Source organism: Sylvia atricapilla, chromosome 1, assembly GCF_009819655.1.
Source record: "Sylvia atricapilla isolate bSylAtr1 chromosome 1, bSylAtr1.pri, whole genome shotgun sequence".
NCBI classification, from domain to species: domain Eukaryota; kingdom Metazoa; phylum Chordata; class Aves; order Passeriformes; family Sylviidae; genus Sylvia; species Sylvia atricapilla.
Genome location: NC_089140.1, coordinates 57,252,251 through 57,271,946, shown reverse-complemented (window position 1 = coordinate 57,271,946; position 19,696 = coordinate 57,252,251). Strand labels below are relative to the sequence as shown.

Genomic DNA, 19,696 nt, shown 5'->3' with positions numbered 1-19,696 from the left:
AATACAGTGCTTTGTAGAACCCTTCTTGTCTTGTCATCTTTACAAAAGGACTGTGATGACCTAGAGTTAAAAATACCAAAATAAAAGGTGAAGGAAAACTTTTGAAGCAGTATAAGATAGGCAAGTGTGATAATCAGTGTTTAATATCTAAAGTTTTTCCTAGCATGTTTACATACATACAAGAACCTCGAAAAAAGGGGCCCTTTAAATACAATGTCTACATCTGAGATTTGAACATTATACAAAACTTTAAATATAAATTAAAAGTAGCACAAACAAATATTTGCATAAACTCTGATTACACTGTTCTACAAACAGACATATTAAACAGCAGGGCAGCTGTGTAAAATTATTTTTCTGAGGCCATCAACATGAACCATGCTTCTACTTCTGATATCTTCTGTAATTTGGATGTCTCTAGACAAAAGATAAATCCTATGTTGCTCAATTTCATGTAACATTGTGCCAGTAAGGGCCTGCCTGCAAGAGAAATTAGGTGAATATCAGGGATAGTTTAATTGGCTGTGGGAAATAAGTTAAATCTTAAATAGTAATGTAAAAAAAAAGTAATTCATAAAATCTCATGGAAGTAGTGCCCATTTTACTGGTTGGGTAGGTTACTTCACATGGATGGGGAGAGTGCAGTTTATTCCAATTCAAAGAAATAATCAAGCACTTTATGCCATGACTTAGGCCAAGAGACTCTCCAAAAGACAAATGCAATCTAGGTTCCTGAACTACCTACTGTATTTTCAATAAATTTTGTGGAAATTAACATTTTGAAGGGAAGAATAAACCAGAACATTTCAAGGCACTAACATACTTCATTAATTTGCTTTCAAATAAAAGCAGCTTTTTCTAAACCTCTAGGAATGGTCATAGATGCAGTGTGAAAGTTGGCAGCCAAAGGAAAAAATAAAACATACGATTTTGTAGAAGTGAAGCTTTAACCTTAAAAAAAAACAACTTATAATTTAAAATTACATTTTAGAATGTTTTAACAACATAACCTAGTTCATACTTTAGTTTTTAAAAGAGCAGTTGAAATTATTTTGGGTTTTTTGCCTTTGCGAAAACTTTATTATATATTATTTCTATAATATATAATATAATATCACCTGTATTTACTATATCCATATATAATAACATTACAATGTTACATTGCAGACAATGACAGCATGTATTACTAATACAGTATATTACAATGCTTTATTATATGCTATTCTATACAGTATTATGTGTTATAAATAAACTAGATACAAATGGCAAATACAAATAGTTTGGGTTTTTTTAAGGCAAAATACTAATGTGATTTTGAGAGAACAAAATGAGGAGACCAGACAGAAGTCTGGCCTTCAAAACAGCTCAAGACTGATTAAGAATCAATCTTAACTCAGGCAAAAAAGCAGCAGAGATGCCTGTGCTGATCTCTTCTTCCCAGTGCCAACACATGTGGAAATGGTTCAAAGCTGTGACCCTTGGCAGGAGGTGGGGGGGAGGGGCAGAGAGCTGTTCAGATCGACATGAGGGACACTGTGCTAAAAGTGTGGTCAAAATCTTTAACAGTCCTTCCAGAAAGGTGGTCAATACCCCATGTCTGCCAGTGTCCAAGAGGCAACTGGACAACATTCTTAATATGCTTCAACTTTTGGTCAGCCCTGAAGTGGCCAGGTCTGGATTCAATGACTACTGTAGGTCCCTCCCAGTTGGACTATTCTATTATTAGGACTATAGACTGTATCTAGTGGGTACCAACATCAGGCTTATAAATATGAAAGAATATAGACTGAAAGCATCTTCCCTAGAAAGATTATATTTTTCCTAGCATATGTATCCTGTGCAGAGAAAGGCAAATATTGTTGTTTTAAAGTTATCCATTTTATTTTCTACAGCTACACTTACTTTTAGTTTTCTCAGTGTTTTGCCAGTTTTTTTTCCTATCACTGTCTTGGGTTTTGTAATCAAAAAGAAAAAAAAAAAAAGTTTATTCTATTCCATCTGTTGAAACCCAACTGGGGAGATGTTTTTTCTTTTATCTGTTGTAACTCCAGGAGGGAGGGTGCAACTGCCCTTCTGATAACAAGCCAGCTGTTAAAAACGGGTGGAATATTGTTTCTTATCTCTGCTCAGTCTTCTGCTACCTCCATAGGGGTACCTTTTGTTAATGGGCCATTTAAGCTCACCAATGACATGACACATTACATCATCCCATTGTGAGATGCTCTACCCAGGGAGGAGGAGGGAAACCATTTCCATCTAGATAAAAAGGAGCCACAAGTGTAACCAAACATCCAGTGTTTCCATGGGACTCCCGAAGGAAGACCAGACTCATCTCTTTTTTCTGCATAAGGACCATCTCTACTTCCAACAGGACCACTCAAGAAGGGCTTACTTTTGGACTGTTCCCAACACCTGACCAACAGGGTGCCAGGTTGTATTTCTGACTCTGTTAGGGTTTTTATAGGATTTCTTGTTTGTTTGTTTATTTGCTAATTCTTTTGTACTACAATATTTGTATTTATTAATATCCCTACTAAAGAACTGCTATACCTAGTCCCTAAATCTTTGCCTGACAGCCTTTTAACTGTAAATTCAAAATAATTTGGAAAAAGGAGGCAGAAGGCTTACATTCTGCATTCCAAGGGAGATTCCAATCTTCCCTGGCAGATACCTGTCTTTCTAAACAAATAAAGAGCAGTACAATCATAAACTATGTTTACAGCAGTCATTCAGTATAAACTACTTAAGTTTCACACATTTTGATTTGAAAACAGAATGCAATTCTATAACTACAGAATGCACTCCTATAATTACAGGCAAACCTTATTTGAAACAGCCCATTTATTAGCTCTTTTAAGTTTCTTTTCTATACTCTAAAATTTAAAGCCAGATGGATAGCTAAAGTTTAATAAAAACAGGTTTTGCAAAACCCACACAGCTTGCCTCTAAAAAGCATATTCTATTTTTGAAGACTTATTTCTTTGGTTATGAGATGTGGTATGTAAAACGAATGAAGGAATTAGTCAGATTGACCTTCGGGCATGGCTTCCAAGAAGTCTAACGTGGATTTGAAATGTAACTGTAGAAGTGATGTTTTGAAAGCACTTTTCAAATAATCTATTAAGTCTGCAGAAAAAAATGAGAAACTGGGATTCAGATATTAAAAAGCACCTCCAAAAAATTAATAATTCATTAGCACTGTTTACATCATTAAGATTCCTACTCTTACTGTCAGTTGCTACATAATGAGGAAAATTCCAGAGTGGTAAATTCTACTAAAACTGTTTTCTGTCTGCCAAGACAAGAAACTGCAAAATAAATGTACAAGTGTAATAATTAGTAGCTAACACTGGCTGAAATAGTCTCTGACATGCTTACATATACATACACAAAAATTCAAAATAAAAGGAATTCCCCAAAGCTGAAGTCCATCCTATATCTCTATAAAATAAACATGGAATATAATAGAATCTTTAGAAAAATTGCCCCACCTCTCCGCCTGAGAATGTCATGGAACAGATCCTCCTAGAAGTTATGCTAAGGCACACGGAAGACAGGAGGTGATTTGGGACAGCCAGCACATCTTCATCAAGGACAAGTCCCACCCAACCATCCCGGTGGCTCTCTATGATGGAGTGACTATATAAGTGGGCAAAAGAAGGGCTATAGATATTATTTATCTGAACTTCTTTAAAGACTTTTTTATGGTCTCCCACAGCATCAGCTCTCTCAATCAGAGAGATGAGTGGACTATTAGGCAGCAAAGAAATTGGCTGAAAAGTCACATCCAGAGTAGTAGTCTATGGCTCAGAGTCCTGATGGACATTAGCGACAAGTGGTGTCTGTCTTGAATTCCAATATGTAACCAAAAATGTTTATTCTATTTTCCATCTGTTGAAACCAGTTGGGGAGATGTTTTCTTTATTTCTTGTATAATCCATTTCTCATAACTCCAGGCAGGAGGGGGCAGGTGCCTTCTGCTAATGGGTCAACTGTTAAAACCAGGTGGAGCAACCCTCCTTCTGGGGATATCTTCTTTTAATGGGCCATTAAGGCTCACCATACGACTGATAACATTACATTATCCCACTAGGAGATGCTCCACACAGTGGGGGGAGCCAACTGTTCCTACCTAAATAAAAACTGAGACTCAGAAACCAAGCAGCCTGTTTTCCACTAGATTCCAGAGGAAGACCAGACCCCCCTCACCACCACTGGACCTTTCTACAGAAACATCTCCACTCCAACAGAACCACATCTGTTACTCCAAGAGGATTTATTTGGACTGCTTCCAACACCATGACCAACAGGGCGTCAGGTCGTATTTCTGACTCTGTCAGGGTTTCTAGGATTTTTGTTTGCTTGCTTGTTTGTTTTGTTTTAGGATTTTTTGTACTACTACATTTGTATTTTTAATATTCCTAGTAAAGAACTGTTATTCCTATTCCAATATCTTTGCCTGAAACCCCCTAATTGCAAAATTATAATAATTTGAAGGGAGGCGGTTTACATTCTCATTTCAAAGGGCCCTCCAGCTTTTCCTAATAGATACCTGTCTCTCCAAACCTAGACAGTGTGCCTCAGGGGTCTCTATTGCAACCACCATTGTTTAATATCTTCATTAATTATATAGTCATAGAGATGCATTGTACCCTCAGCAAATTTGCAGATGCCACTAAGCTGAGTGGTGCAATTGACACACCTGAAGGACGGGATGCCATTCCAAGGGACCTGGACAAGCTCAAGAAGTGGGCCCACAGGAATCTCATGAGGTTCAATAAGACCAAGGGCAAAGTGCTGCACCTGGGTCAGGGCAACACCCAATATCCATAAAGGCTGGAGGATGAACTGATCAAGAATACCCCTGCTGAGAAGGACTTGGTGAATGAGAGGCAGACATGACCTGACAACCATGTGTTCACAGCCCAGAAGACCAACTGCATCCCAGGCTGCATCAAAAAGAACGTGGCCAGCCAGTCAAAGGAGTTGATTCATACCCTCTACTCTGCTCTCAGTACTCTGCACCTGGAGTGCTGCATACAGTTATGGAGTCTCCAGCACAGGAAGGACATCAACTTGTTGAATTGAAGCAAGTGTGGAGAAGGCCACCAAAATGGCTGGAAGGATGGAGCATATCTCCTGTGAGGAAAGGCTAAGAGGAATTGAATTTGTTCAACCTGGAGTACAGGCTCCAAGGTGACCTAACTGCAACTTTCAAGTACCTGAAAGGGAACCCACAAGAAAAATGGACAGAAACTTTTAAAAAGGCATGTAGTAACAGGACAAGCAGGTCTGGCTACAAACTTGGAGAGGAGAGATTTAGGTTAGATATAAAGAAAAAAATCTTTACTGTGACAGTGGTAAGGCACTGGAACAGGTTATCCAAAGCAGGGGTTCCCACTCCTGGAAGTTTTCAAGGCCACACTGGATAACATGCTGAACAAGCAGGTCTAGTGGAAGATGTCCCTGCCCATCACAGAGGGGTTGAAACTAGAGGACTTTTAAGGTCCCTTGAGCCTAAGCCAACCAACAACTCTATGATTTTAACATCCCTAGGAACTTTTGTTTGAATTACAATGAAGCATATGAAAGCCATATGGTTTCATGCCTCTTCTGTCATAATAGAACCCCTTCACCATTAACTGTTGACAGAGCCAGAATTCCCCGGCAAAGAGATATTCCTTGTAAACCATCTTTAAGAAAAATAATTTGATAAGGACACATTTAAAAATATGAAGCAAATTAACAAGTACTCATCTCATTTTAATAAGTACAAGCTCAACTTCAAAAACAGAGTTTATACTTGGGAATAGTACAGCCAATAGCTTAGGTACTTTTTTTAGGAATACATTAAGGATGACATTTGAAGTTGACACTTAAAGACATTATGCCTAAGTGACATATTTTAGAAGAGTTTCACAGTTTCAGGAAGCTATATTCAATTATATTTTTAAGAACCATTAAATAATGTACTTTAATTAGTACGAAGTTGATAATTAGAAACAAACATAAGAGAGAAAAATGTATTGACAAAGTTAATGAAAAAAAAAACCACACTTCACAGAACAGGGACTTAGGCATCAGAGTTAGTACCCTTAGGCATCAGAGTTAATATTTCTTTATTCTTAAATAATTCAGCTTTATCTCTGTCTTGGTTTGGGAAGACAGGTATCTGCCAGGGAAAGCTGGAGCTTCCTTTGGAATGGAGAATGCAAACCACTACCACCACCCTTTTTCCAATTATAATTTTTTCAGTTAAAAGCTTTTAGGCAAAAGATTTTGGAAATAGAAATAGCAGTTCTTTACTGGTAGGTATAAAACAAACAAACAAACAAACAACAACAACAAAAAAAACAACTACAGCGTTCATAACAAAAACAGTACCAAGAATTTCGAGGACTTTACTTCACAAAAACCCAGGGCAGTTTGGTCTGGGTGTCTCTGTAGGATCCTCAGAGCACCAAGCTGGGAACAGTGGAAAAGTCTCACACTAGTAGCTGGGATGGCAGGATATCCTGGCAAGGCAGGGGCAGGGTCCCGGCAGGGCAGGGGATGCAGGGTCACACTGTAGCAAGAGGAGCAGTGCTGATGGAACTACAATGGCAGGGCAGGGCTGGCCCAGCTCTCACAGGGCAGCAGAGAAGCTCAGAATTCCAGGGTGAGCAGATGATGGCAGATTTCCCACTACTGGACTGCAGTGAAATTCTCCAGCAGGAGCACCAACCCAGCCGTGTGCTTTCTCCCTGAATGCTGAAAACCAGACAGACTGGCTACCTGAAGCTCTGCCTGTTACCTGCCTCAAACCTCCATGCCCCTCCAGGCTTTGACCATCCCTTTGCTCTGTTAAATAGTCTTAAGTATGACACTTAGTCTCCTTGGTAACTTATGGGGAAAACATTCATTAGAGTAAAAAGGAACAAAACCTAACCCCCAACAATGTCCCAGACAGGAAGAACTGATTTCCTTCTAGTTTCCTATCAATACAAAACTGGAATGAAACAAACAATACTGATTATTACCATTCTTTCCAAATAGACTTCAGACATCTTTTAACTGACTGCTTTTAATGAGATACTCATAAATTCAGCCAAAAATAGTGCCTTGCACTGCATGCAAAAATAGTTTCTTCAGTACTGTGTGTTTGGCTTCACAATGCAAAAAGTATACAAAAATATTAGGTGTCCAGAGGAGGACAACAGAGATGGTAAAAGACTACATGACATGGGGAGCAGCTGAAATATTTGCTTTGTTGAGCTTGGTGAAGACTGAGGGGTGACCTTATTGCTGCCTACATTTCCTCATGGGAGGAAGCAGAGAAGCAGTTGCTGATTTCTTCTTGCAGGTCAGTGTCCAGTGATAGGACACAAAAGAAAGCTTAAAGCTTGGTCACAGAGTTCAGACCGGATAGTACCAGGAAAAACTTCAATTAAAGGGTGGTCAAGTACCGGGAAAAACGCTTTATAGGAAAGTGGTCATGACCCCAAGCTTTTCAGTATTCAAGAACTGTTTCAATAATGCACTTAAGATACCTGATTTAAATTTTAGATTGCCCCGTGTGATGTCAAGCATTTGACTCAGTGAATCTTGTGAGTCTCTTTCCACTCAGAATACTCTATGAATAGATGTTCTATTTATACCCTATCTCTCATCTGTAAGACAAAGCTAATTTCAGGATGGATTTCTTTAGTTTTAAGCAATTCAAATAACCTATTCTTTCACCTAAAGATAGATGACAGTAGAATGTGCACACAACAATCTATTTGTGTCAGCATTACATATATCCAGACAACAGATGATTCAGTCAGCTGCACAAGATGTGCAAGTTAAATGGAAGACACTCTCTGCAGCTCTTAAAATTCCTGTATTAAACAGCAGAACAACAACCCAAAAAAAACAAAAGAAAAACCCACGAGCAAACACAAAAAAAAAACCCAGACAAAAAAGGAATGGTGCATTATGGAAATCTGAGGCTTTCCCCATAGCACTGAAAGCTTTAAACCAGACTACCAAGTTTATATTTTCTGTCTTCTCTGATCACTTAACACATTCACCTACAGCATTTTACAATTTTCAAGATGACACAGGTTTACAAAATGTTGACTTTCTTCTAAACAGGAGTTACCATTGTTTTAGGCCTAATGACCCAAGTAATGCAACACATTTCCAGGCAAAACAATCTGCATGCCCAAAACTCATAGTTTATTTCAACTGCATTAGCTCATGCCATAAACGACAAGCTCCCTTCCCACAACTCTTGCTGGAAATTATTAGAGAATAACATGCGAGATCAATCTAACCACAGAACTAGAGAATGGATCATTTTGAGACTTCTATAGATCATCAAGCCCAAAAATCCTGCCCAAAAAGGGTCAGTTGGCCATAACTGTGACCAGCTGGATTTTGAGTATCTCCAGGACAGAGACCTTTCTGAGATGAATGACCTTTCTGAGCAACCTGTTCCAGTGTTATTATTGTTCCCACAGTAAAAAGACTTTTCCTTGTGTTCAGTTGGAATTTTGTATGTTTTGCACCTGTGGCCTCTTTCCTTTAATTTAATACCACTAAGAAGAATCTGGTTCCATATTGTTTATTTCCACCCTTTCAGTATTGTACATAGCACTAAGATCACTCACAACCTAAACAGTTCCAGCTCTCTCTACCTCTCCTTACGTGAGGGATGCTCCAATTCCTTAATGTCTTCATGGCCCTTTGCTGGACTCAGTCCAGTGTGAACTGGACTGTACATGTCTTCCTTGCCCAGAACTGGACACAGTGCTCCAGGGTTGGCCTCATCTCACCTTTTCTGCAAAGCTATTTTCCAGTTAGTTAGTCCCCTGTGTATATGGGTGCACAGTGTGGTGTTTTTATCTTTTTACAATAATGTCCAGTTTCATGTCCAGTTCACTGCGTCCATACTTCAAAAGGAACTTAAAAGTTTTAGCCAGCCCATTTCAAGATGACATGGGAGAGAATTAGATAGTAGGATTTCATCATAAGTAGTTTCACCATTCTAACAAAAAAACTTACTACAGAATAGATTTTGCATATGGAAAACAAATATATTTTAAGTTTTCACTTTCCTCTTCCCTCTTAAGTGGGCTACTCCAATGTTTTATAGCAATTCCCTGATTATCTTCATCTAAATGATACACTCTACCATGCATAACACCCAGCTATGGTTGTGATTGCAAAAAACCCAAAACTACATTCAACAGCAATTACAGCAACTGATGGGAAAAAAATCCATTGACAGCTACTAAATACAATCCACTTGCCCTTTCTAGGTGCACAGGGACCAAAACCAGAAAGATGCACCCATGTGAATAATAATTATACAATTGCCTTTCTGCTTATATTTTTCCTCTTTGTCTTTTATCATCATTTCCTTGGTCTCAACTTTTCCAAAACATCCTAGATGGGCAGCACATCTGCAGTGACCCAAACTGTCACTCTTTGACCCCCTGTTCTACTCTGACTGCAGTTTTAAAGCTTTCAAAATGATACACTTGCTCTGTCCATGAAGTTGCAATGCAAAACCCAGTTTCCATTCTAATCCGGCACTTGCACAACTCAAAACTTTCCTACGAGATTTTTCTTGAGAGCACAGTATTACCACAAAAAATGAACCAACTCCAGAATTTAATCCCAAGTAACAATATTATGTTACTTTAAATAATATAAGGCAAGTGAGAAATGGTGTCCTGTACATACCTGATCTACTGCTTTACAGTAAAGTAATTTTTAGCCCAGTATACCTAGGACTCTTTATTCCAATACCTATATGCTACACAAAAAATTTCACAATCGGAGTTGACCTGCAGCCTGACAGCATGAAAATTAAACAGAAGAAGAAATTTGACCGCACCAGCTTTACCGAAGCTATGTTTCTCCTCTCTGTACCATGGCCCCTCTCTGTACCCTAGGCCGTTTCACTTCTGTCAAGGCAGTTTGTGGACCCATTCTCATACCACCAAAAAATGAACTCAAATAACTTCTCCATCATAACAGCCAGGCTGCCAAAACCAGGGGATGCTATTAAGGACATTGGCTGCTGATAATCTTAATCTGAATTAACATCGGGATGCTGCAAACGTAGAGAATGATACTTCTCCACCCAAAACACAGAAGTCCAGGATTCTCCCTGACAGAAATCCAACAACTCTATGAACAATAAATTAGGTCAGCTCATCAACTGGCCTCAATGTGACATTGATTACTGAAGAAGGTCTACCTGGATTACAATAAATTAAGTGATGACAAAAAACTAAGTACCATTAATTACCTCAGCAATAGTGTTATTTCTAGATACATACTCGGGACAAAATTACATAAGGGCTGTTCTATTGTTAAGTACCCAGAATATAGAACGAACAACTAAATGCAAGTCTGAAATATCAACCTTGAAAGGTTCCTCCCCACTCCTCAGCAACCATAACCAATAAAACTAAAATTAATCTGAACCTGCATCATAAGTAAGCAGGACAAAACAAAAGGAAAAGCGTCTTCTTGCATGTTACCCTCAATCCCTGTCCAGGCCATGTCCCTAAGATGCTCTCCATCCGTGAGCCCCTGCCTAGATCCTCTGAGCAGGGAGCACCTGCTCTAAGCAGTAACCTCCTGCATATCCAAGAGTTCTACTCAGAGATCCCTCTGCGACGCCTCAGTAAGTCGCAATTTTACAGCAGATCGTGGGCCTGAGACGTTGTCATTGTTACTGCTCTGTGCGGAAGCCTGAAACCTGGGTTTCAAGGACAGGGGTGAGCAGAGAGCAGACAGGTTTTCCAGTAACCAAGCTCTTCTTTAGGTATTTTTTCTGGCGGTTACCAGAGACGTTACATTCGTTTGTCACTTACCAGGAGCGAGCACGCTCCTCCTCGGGCAACAATTCTTCTACCGGGCCCTGCGGCACAGGCGAGCCCGGCCATTTTGGGCAACACAGGCGCCGCCAAATTGCGCCGGGTAGGGGCCGAGCGGCCGCAACAGGTGGTGCCACAGCCCGCCCCCTTCGACTAGTCAGCGTTCGGCGGCGAACCGCCTCAGCGCGACTTTTTGCCCGCTAGTATTGCTGGGGAGTCAGGGCTACTCCTCCCCTTCACCGCGCCCACCCAATGCTGCAGCCCCCTCCACAGTACCCCCTCTCCCAGCGCGCCGGCCACGCTCACCTGAGCCGGGCCCGCGCCTCCGCCATGCCAGCCCGGACACGTCCGCGGTCCGGCGTCCCCGTCGCCGCGTACGCCTACCGCTCGCGCACGCGCCACCACCGGAGCCGCGTCCTTCCGCGCGCAGGCGCACCGCAGCGGCGGGCGGAAGCGCAGAGGCAGAGCACGGGGCGGGCGGCGCGGGGCCAGGGGCGGTGCGAGGGCCGGAGCGCAGCCTGGGTGGCGGGGTGCGGTAGGGCTGCGTCTATGGTAGCGCTGCTTGTCCAATGGCCGGAAAGAGCTGGAAACCGGAAACCTCGTTTGATACTGCAAAGAAGGAAGAAAAGAAGACTAACGGCGAGAAAGAAATGCTAGCTTTGGCAATATACTGTTCTTTTGTTTGGACAGTCGGCTTGCCTCCAGCATTTCAGAGCCCGGCCGAGCGGGCCAAGAGCGGGAGAGTGGGGTACAGGACAGCTCGGCCCTCTGTCTCCATGTGTAAAAGAGGTGCTTTCTCTAGGCACAGGATAGAAAGCAGGGATGTGTTATCAGGCTATCTTGAGCGAAGGTAGCAAGACATAAAAAATAAGTCCACACAAGAATTCCCATCTGCAGCTGGTGCTGCAGACAAATCATCTTGTGCTCCAGCTACAAATACTCCAAGAACTGCATGATTCATCATACTGTGGTTTCACACCAGTGTTTAACCAGTTTTATGATTCACACTTGCCTGCAGAGGTTTGCAGCTGGCCATGGTTACAGTACATCTGCTGAACAGCTCAGAGGAATACAGAGCTTCTGATTTTTACAGAGACTGCAGAGAAATTGTGCATAGTTCCATAACATCAGCAACTCTGAAGAACGATACCGTCAGGAGCACTAACTGCACACAGCCTGTCTGCAATGTTGACCTCCACACCCCATCCTCCTAGTGAATCCTCGTTCAAAGTTCCACTTGCTGCCATAGTGCTACTGTTCATAGTGGGCAAAGTTCATGGCTTTAAAGTCCTTAAAGACTTGTGGGTTATTGCAGAAACACTAACTACTGAAATGCCCCCAAGACTCCTGCCATTGCTACAAAGGAAGCTTGCCAAACCAGTATGCCAACGGCCTTAGGAACGATGCTACATGTTTTGCCATGCATTTTGAGAGTATTTGAAGTGCTTTTGCTGTATGTAAAATATGGTGATCGTCTAAGGTTGCAAAGAAAGAGTGTCAGTGAAATGAACAAAATGTAAAGATTCCCATTTTCTTACACAGTCTGTCATTTGTTTAAAAAGTTGTACTGTTTCAATGTTATGCCAGTTTTGTAACCTGTCTGTTAGAAAATATGCTGTTTGTACCAAAGTTTGTACCCTCAAAAATCTTATTCCAAGTTGTATACCCCCCTCTAAAACCCCGGGTCCCCCCCCGTTCCGTCGGGCTAGGCTGTCGCCATTCCCGCCGGCTCCTCGAACTGCTGTGCCCCGCCTACTAGAGAAAATCCAAGGACTTCCATGATGCCCGCTCCAAAACCGAAGGTGCAGTTGCCGGCAAACGACCCAAAAGCCATGACCCAAGCAGAAAAACCAGATAAAAGGGAGCAACTACAACACCGAGAACACCCTCAGCTACCTAAGGACTGAATTCTGCTTCTGCCGCCTCGCCATGGACCACTAAGAGACTGGGAAGAAGTGAGGCCCCTAGACCACACTAGCCCAGTTGAGTTCCTGGGGATTCCCGCGAGGCAGGAACTCCCGACTCTGCAGCGAGAGCAGCAGATTCGTCTGACACCTCCTCGGCGGTGGCCGGAACAAAAACGGCGACAGGAGCGGGAACAACGACAGGAGCGGCGACGGCGCAGGCGACCCCTCGAGTTCCCCCTTGAAAGAGCTGACTAATAAAGGCTTTTCAAAGGAGCAGATCTCCTGGCTCATTTATAACATCAGTAGCATCCTTTCAGAGATTGGTGTATGGTTTTCCTGCTATTGTCAAGAAATTTCCATTAGATTTCCACTGTAAAGGTGTGGCCATAATATTCACATAGAACTACTACAAAATTTCAACACTGCTTTTCATGAATACCACAGCACTACCACTTCGGTATGCACACTCTGTTTTTGTTATTATGAGGAAACCAGTCACTGCCTGGAAAGCACTAAGGAGATTTTTCTGTATGTTCTGCTGCAAAATTGCTAATGGTTAGGTCTGTATAGGTATTCCTTTGTTCCCGCTTTTCCCTTTTTATCTAAACAGTTCTGGGTTTTGTTTGGGTTTTTTTTCGTGGTTTGTTTTGTTTTGTTTTTGTTTGTTTGTTTGGGTTTTTTGGGGTTTCTTTTTACCTTTCCTGTCTTAAATTTGCATTTTGGGTCAATTCCAACCATTCCTGATAACCTAACTTAACTGGCCCAAATTTCTCTAAAGTCATCTGCTTTTATTTTCTTTAGTTTGACCAAAATGGCCTTTTAATCTTTTCCTCATAATTTATTCTTTTCGCATCAGGGATTGTGGAAAGGATCTCCCCACTGTATCATACACCTTCTCGTAAAACATATCTTTTGTTTATACTTTGTCATGCTTGGATATTATCTTCATCCTTTTGCCACTTGTCACTCATTTCTTTGCTCAATGGCTGTTTTCATCTGAACAGTATGACTGTCAGAAATGTGGCAGGGACAGACTGCTCCAGTCTGGATGTAGAAGATAAGAGCTGGGAGTGAAGAGCTAGCAAATTCAATACCTGAGCAAGAAGAGCAAAGCAAGTTCACCAACAGTCCAGGTAGCAGGCCAGATTGCCATGCAAGCCTGTAGTGTCAGGGCAGCTCAAGATAGAAGTCAAGACGTGAGCAAAGTCAGAGAGGTTAGGCACAAGCATAATCTGCAAATAGTTCAGCGGGGCAGAAAGTAAAGAGAGCAGGTATTTCAAAGCAATGAGGGGGAAGAACAAGGGGCAGGCCCCTTTGAAATTGGTGTTGGAGCTCATCCAGACAAACACCCAGGATGTCTGGAGAAGGGACATGGGAAAGATGTACTCGGGGCTCTTACAGTCATCTCTCCTATATGCAGCAAGGATGGCAGTAAACAGCCTTGCTTTTCAAGGGAGAGATAGGCAGGGAAGCAGAAGGAACGGTCTGTGTCAACATGCATGCCCAAGAGGACAAATCTCTAATAGAAACACATTCACTCCTGAATTGGCATCATGGTATAGTCAGTTCTAAAAACCAGTCAGCCCATGGTGGGGTCCTGCTCAGACATGCCTTCACATGAAGACAGCAAGGTTGTCATGATGTGGAGATTCTGGGTAGAGGAAGATGAAATGGACACAGCCAATAAACTAAAGTCTAGATGTTCATCATGAGTCTCCTGCACACACATAATACCCTTTTGTGCAAAGTATTTCCAGAAATTCATGATTTTTTGAAGAGGCTGTTCCTAGTATTTCCTTCCAATGCCATTCAGATTACAATCCCTACAGCCAGAGCAGTAGTGTGTACACCTCCTGAAGGCCAGAGACAAGTTATAACGCTCTGCAGGCACAGTCAATTGCAGCACACAGTGATGCTCTCTCTCTCTTTAGTTCCTTCCTTACATAAAGCCCTTATGGACAAAAAAAAAAAAAAAAAAAAAAAAAAGCAGTCATCCACCAATATGTGCTTTCATTTTAAAAAAATGCCTGTTGCTGGGGACAGCTTTTTAGAAGCATCCTTCCAAAAGCTAAATTTGGGCATAAAATTGAAATAGAATCCAAACTTGTGACAGATAAAAAGTAAACCACACCATAAGACAGTCTAAAAGAATTTGAGGAACTTTGAGGAACAACTTGCATAAGGAATAAAAATCTAATAATAACCCCCCTTTCAAACACTTCAGGCACTGACTGTGTGCCTGACACACTGCAGTACCAGTAAAATTGAAAGAAATTTATAAGAGCATACAAGAAAATAACACGAAATCTAAATTAATTCTTTACATTTAGCATTCACTACAGCAGAGATGGATGAAAGACCTCCCAAGCCAGCTCTTCTTTTTTATGGGGGGACTCACTAAGGGCTATGTCTTGAAAGATTCCATATGTAACATACAGCTTATGGAACATATAGGCAAATTAATAATAATAAATCACAAGGACCAGGCAGTATATAACCAGCAATTCTAAAAGAATTCAAGAGTGAACTACAAACTGTCCTGAAAAACCTCTAGTACAACCATTGATTTAGTAGAAGAAGGCAGCTCTCAGCTGTCTCTTAAAGGTGATTTTAAAAGAATGACCGTAGAAATCTAGAAAAGTACAGTCCTGATGTCCATAGGCAGGCAATTTAATGGAAACTGTAAAATAGATTTGGTGAGCATATGCATAAAGATGTTGTAATAACGATGAGTCATAAGGGCTTTTCTAAAGGGAAGAAACTGCCTTACAATCTCACAATCCTACCGAAATACTTATTAGTCCCTCATGGCTAAGGATGATAGATCCTGGAATACTAACCGTGGATATCTGGAGGGATTGGAGAGGCAGTCATCAAAAGCCCTTAAAAGTTACACTGCCAAGAAAAAATTAATTGGCAGGGTAAATAACTGATAAAAGATAGGAAATAAGATTGTTAATAGTCCTTTTTCAGAGGAAAAGGAGGTTAATCTGTAGAGTCCCACAAGGAAGTGTTTGGAGCCTGATCTGTGCAACATATTTCCCAAGGATGTGGAAATGGCACTGTCAGAGTTTGCTGACAGTGCAGTTTTATTTAGGGAATATTGGCAATGGCAGACTGAGAAGAACTGCAAGTAGAAGAATCTTTGAGTACTGAGTATATGGGCAAAAAGATAGAATTTAGGGAAGCTGATTGTAAAGCAGGGCATGTGGGAAGAAACTATCCCACCTTCACATATAAAGGAAGTGCCCTGAGTTTGTTACAAGATGGGTAGTTGTATGAAATATCTTATCTATGCTCAGTAGTGTGAAAAAAAAACCAAATGAAATTATTAAACTTCCTAAGAAAGGAGGTAAAGAATAAATAGAGATAACACCATGACCGTGTATAAATTGGTAACTATTATGTACAAACCTGGGTCCTCCTTCTCAGAGGACAAAGGAATGGGAATGGGGGAAAGGACTTTGAGAAGTGACAGAATTGAAGATCATTAGAGTCCTGGCCAGGAAGCAGTGACAGAGAGTAAAAAAAAAAAAAAAAAAAAAAAAAAAAGAAAATTAAACTGCATTAAAATGACCAAAGAAGTTGAAGCTGAAAAACCATAATGGTATACTACTAATAACATGGTACTTACAGTAACAGAATGGCCAGTTGATTTGAGAAATCTCAGTGTCAGTAAAAGGACAGTGGCCTAGATGGGAGTCTCAGACATGACCTTTCAGATGTTGAAATTCTGTACCCACCTGTGATTTCTGAGGTGCATAGCACAAACTGATCCTGCCTTTGCTCCTGGTGTCCTAGGTGCTGTGTTTTTCCTGCTTATGGAAGACAAGTTCTGAAGTCCCCACATAGCCCTTTTACCCAGACAAAAATACGTGGTCTACAGCAACTGTTCCTTTCTACAGATTGCTGAGATACCAGACCAGTCCCACATGTCTCCAAAGAGCTTGCAGCTTGGTTTGAAGGCTTCAGCAAGCAGCAGTTCAGCCATCCAAGGAGGAAGTAAGCAGGTTCTCCCATAGGCCTAAGTAGGTGATGAAAGCTGTCTGATTTGTGTTAAGAAAACTCCTCAGTCTTCCCAATTATGAGACTCTCTAGTAGTCACACTCCCAATGGCAGAGACCATAACTCTTAGGACTGAAGCCCCTTTACAGCGAGTGGCTCTAGTGAGCGGAAGGTAGCCCCACTTGACAGACCCCACTCACATGCAGACCAGGTTTCCTTCCTAGTTTGACCCCAGGTTTTCCATAACAGTATCAGATGATGAATTCTAAAACGCATTTTATTCATGGCACAGTAATACAGAAATGTGTTATCCAAAAAGCCAGCATTTTACAGCCTCTCGTCTCAGGCTCTTACCCAGACCTCAATCTGCATCTCAATTTGCAGCTAGCAAAATGGGCTACATGGACCAGATGTATTCCTCAACATTTTGGAAAGCAAAATGAGGTAGAAATGTACATCACCCAGAGACAGCATGTTGTGTTACCAGGAACTAAGCATAGATCACCATAGATCATAGATCATAGTCTGCAGGTATAGAGTAAGTATTATTTTAGTGTGGCATCCATAGGAAGGTAAGGAAAGGGAGATGTGCATGGCATACTAGCAAGACATGCTGGTACATAGGACCAAAGGCTTCCTGGCAGCTGACTTCTGTTACAGTCCAGTTATTAAAATTATTAGAGTGCGAGGAGTTCAGGACCTCTGGACTACCAACCAATATGATTGAGCAGAAGCCATTTATTGTTTACATTAAGCTATTTTTATAAATTTTAAGTCAGTTATTCATGCAGTCATGCATTATTTGATTTGAGGCACTACATTGTCCATGCATCTTTCAGGACACATGATTGGTCAGTTTCTCAGTGGGCCTCCTAATTCTTGCATTCCTGGTATTCTGCTTCTCAGGCTCCTCTTTCTTAATTTAGCCTGTTTCTGTCTCAGGAACCTTGACAAATTCCTGAGAGTTCTGATAAGAATGACTAAAGAAGGTTTGGCTGGCACACATTATGGCCTAAGCTGTTCAAATACATTGCTACAATTCCCCCTTCTTCTTCTTGCACCAGCCAAACCTTCTTCATTGCATTTTCCACCAAGCAAGTCACCAATCTTATAATGCATGGAATAACACAGAGCAATAAAATAATGAATAATAATAACAAAGCTCCCTTTGTGATATCTTTCAACCATCCAGTTATTCCCCATCCCTCAAACCATTAATCCAAGCCCCAGGCATTCACAGTTAACTTCTTCATGGTTATCTTGTTCCCTGTTGTTGTGGTTTTGGCTTGTTATCCAAGTTACAGCACCATTTATGTGGAGGTTTTATGTTCACTGAATTTTGTTTGCTAACTGGGAGATAGGATTTTGGGAGAAAAAGGCAAAACAGGCCCCAACTTAAGATAAGCAGATAGATTTTATTAATACACACTAAGAGAAACAAAGGAAAAGGGAAAAAAGCCTACAAATGAACTTCTAAACTAACCTTTTTTTCCACTACAAACTTCAAACAATGCAAAGAGGCAAAACTCAGAACTTCAGGTTAGTACTACTTATAAAACAGTCTTTGAGGTAGAGAAGTGTCTCTTACTGTTTGGTAACTTTTTACAAGAGAAACAGTTTGTTTGTGGCTTCCAACTCACACAAATGCAGCTCACCCAGGAAACTTCTGCAGTTGTGGAACTTCTCATACTATGTAGCCTTTTCCATGACTACATATGGATTGTAGACTTACATATATATTGGAGTGGTACTTTTAAAGATAAACAACTTCAAGGCAAAGAATTCTTCAACTCAGGGAACAGAGATGTCTTCTTTTTCTGCTGGCACAGGGGCTTCTTCTCATCTCTCTCTGTTCCAACCTCTCATGGGACCACCAAGTCCTAACTTCTAATTTAATATTCATTCAGTAAATCACTGATACCTTTGCTCAAAGAATCTACAACTCATCTCTCCAATTCATATTGTTCACGATTTAAAGGATTATTCTGGCATATTCATATCATAGTCTGTCACCAAAAACTCCCAGGAGATTTCAGCTGAGGACCCAAGCAACTTGTCATCTCCCCTCACTTAAGAAGTGACTCTTCGTTTACTGACTTAGATATCTTCATATCGTCCCTTCACATATCTCTAATTCGGCTCACTCAGAAAAAGGTTAGGGCTTTGGAAATTTCATCTGTGCCAAGAAAGAGTTAAATTTTCCTAGGTGTTCTTTTCCCCGGGCAGTGTCTGACTTCAAGGCCATGCCAGCTGGGCGAATGGGAGGTGGGGGGAAAGAATCTCACACCGATGGGAGCAGCTTGGAGCGGTTCGGGCAGTCAGGGATCTCAGCTGCAGCCTCCACCCCCAGCAGCCAATGGGGGCCTGGAGACATGGCCAGACCCAGGGATGGCTTCCCCCACAGTGGGGAGCAGCGGGCCTGTCCAGCCTGGGCGGCTCCTCAGAGCTCTGTTACCTTCTATGGCCAGAAATGAAAAAAAAAAGGGCCAAGTCACTTGAGACTTCTGATTTAAGCCGGGGCTGTCCAGAGCCATGGACAATTCTTCTACTGGTCAGCTAAGCTGCCAATCCATGCTAAACTACTACACCTGTGTTCCCTGTGAATGGATGCAGAATGGTCAGAGAGGTTCATACAGCACAGTCCTTCAAAATCCTCACACCTGTGTTCAAGTGCTAACAGCAAAAAAATCTATGGCAGTTCTATTTTGCAGTATGCTGTGTCTAGTACTATCTACATCATTGAGTATCTGATTTAAAACAGCTGAAGTTATATTTAATTGCTTAGCTGTCCAGCATTCCAATTTATTAAACATAGCCAAAGCTTGAGCAGCAGCAACCCTTGGAGTAAAGAATGATGCTATTATTCTTGCTGGAGTGCCCCAAAACTCCCCATGATTGTCACAATCAGATCCTAAGCTTCAGACTGCC

The 19,696-nt window shown here is 41.3% G+C and overlaps 1 protein-coding gene across 1 annotated transcript in view; it reads right to left on the bottom strand.

Annotated features, from left to right (window-relative positions):
* The window catches only part of NFX1 (nuclear transcription factor, X-box binding 1), a 78,087-nt gene extending 65,969 nt beyond the window's left edge, over positions 1-12,118 (bottom strand). The window contains 2 exon segments of the mRNA XM_066339576.1: positions 11,163-11,403; positions 12,023-12,118. Coding sequence (XP_066195673.1) covers positions 11,163-11,403; positions 12,023-12,118 — 337 coding nt within the window.
* Positions 12,119-19,696: the final 7,578 nt, after the last annotated feature.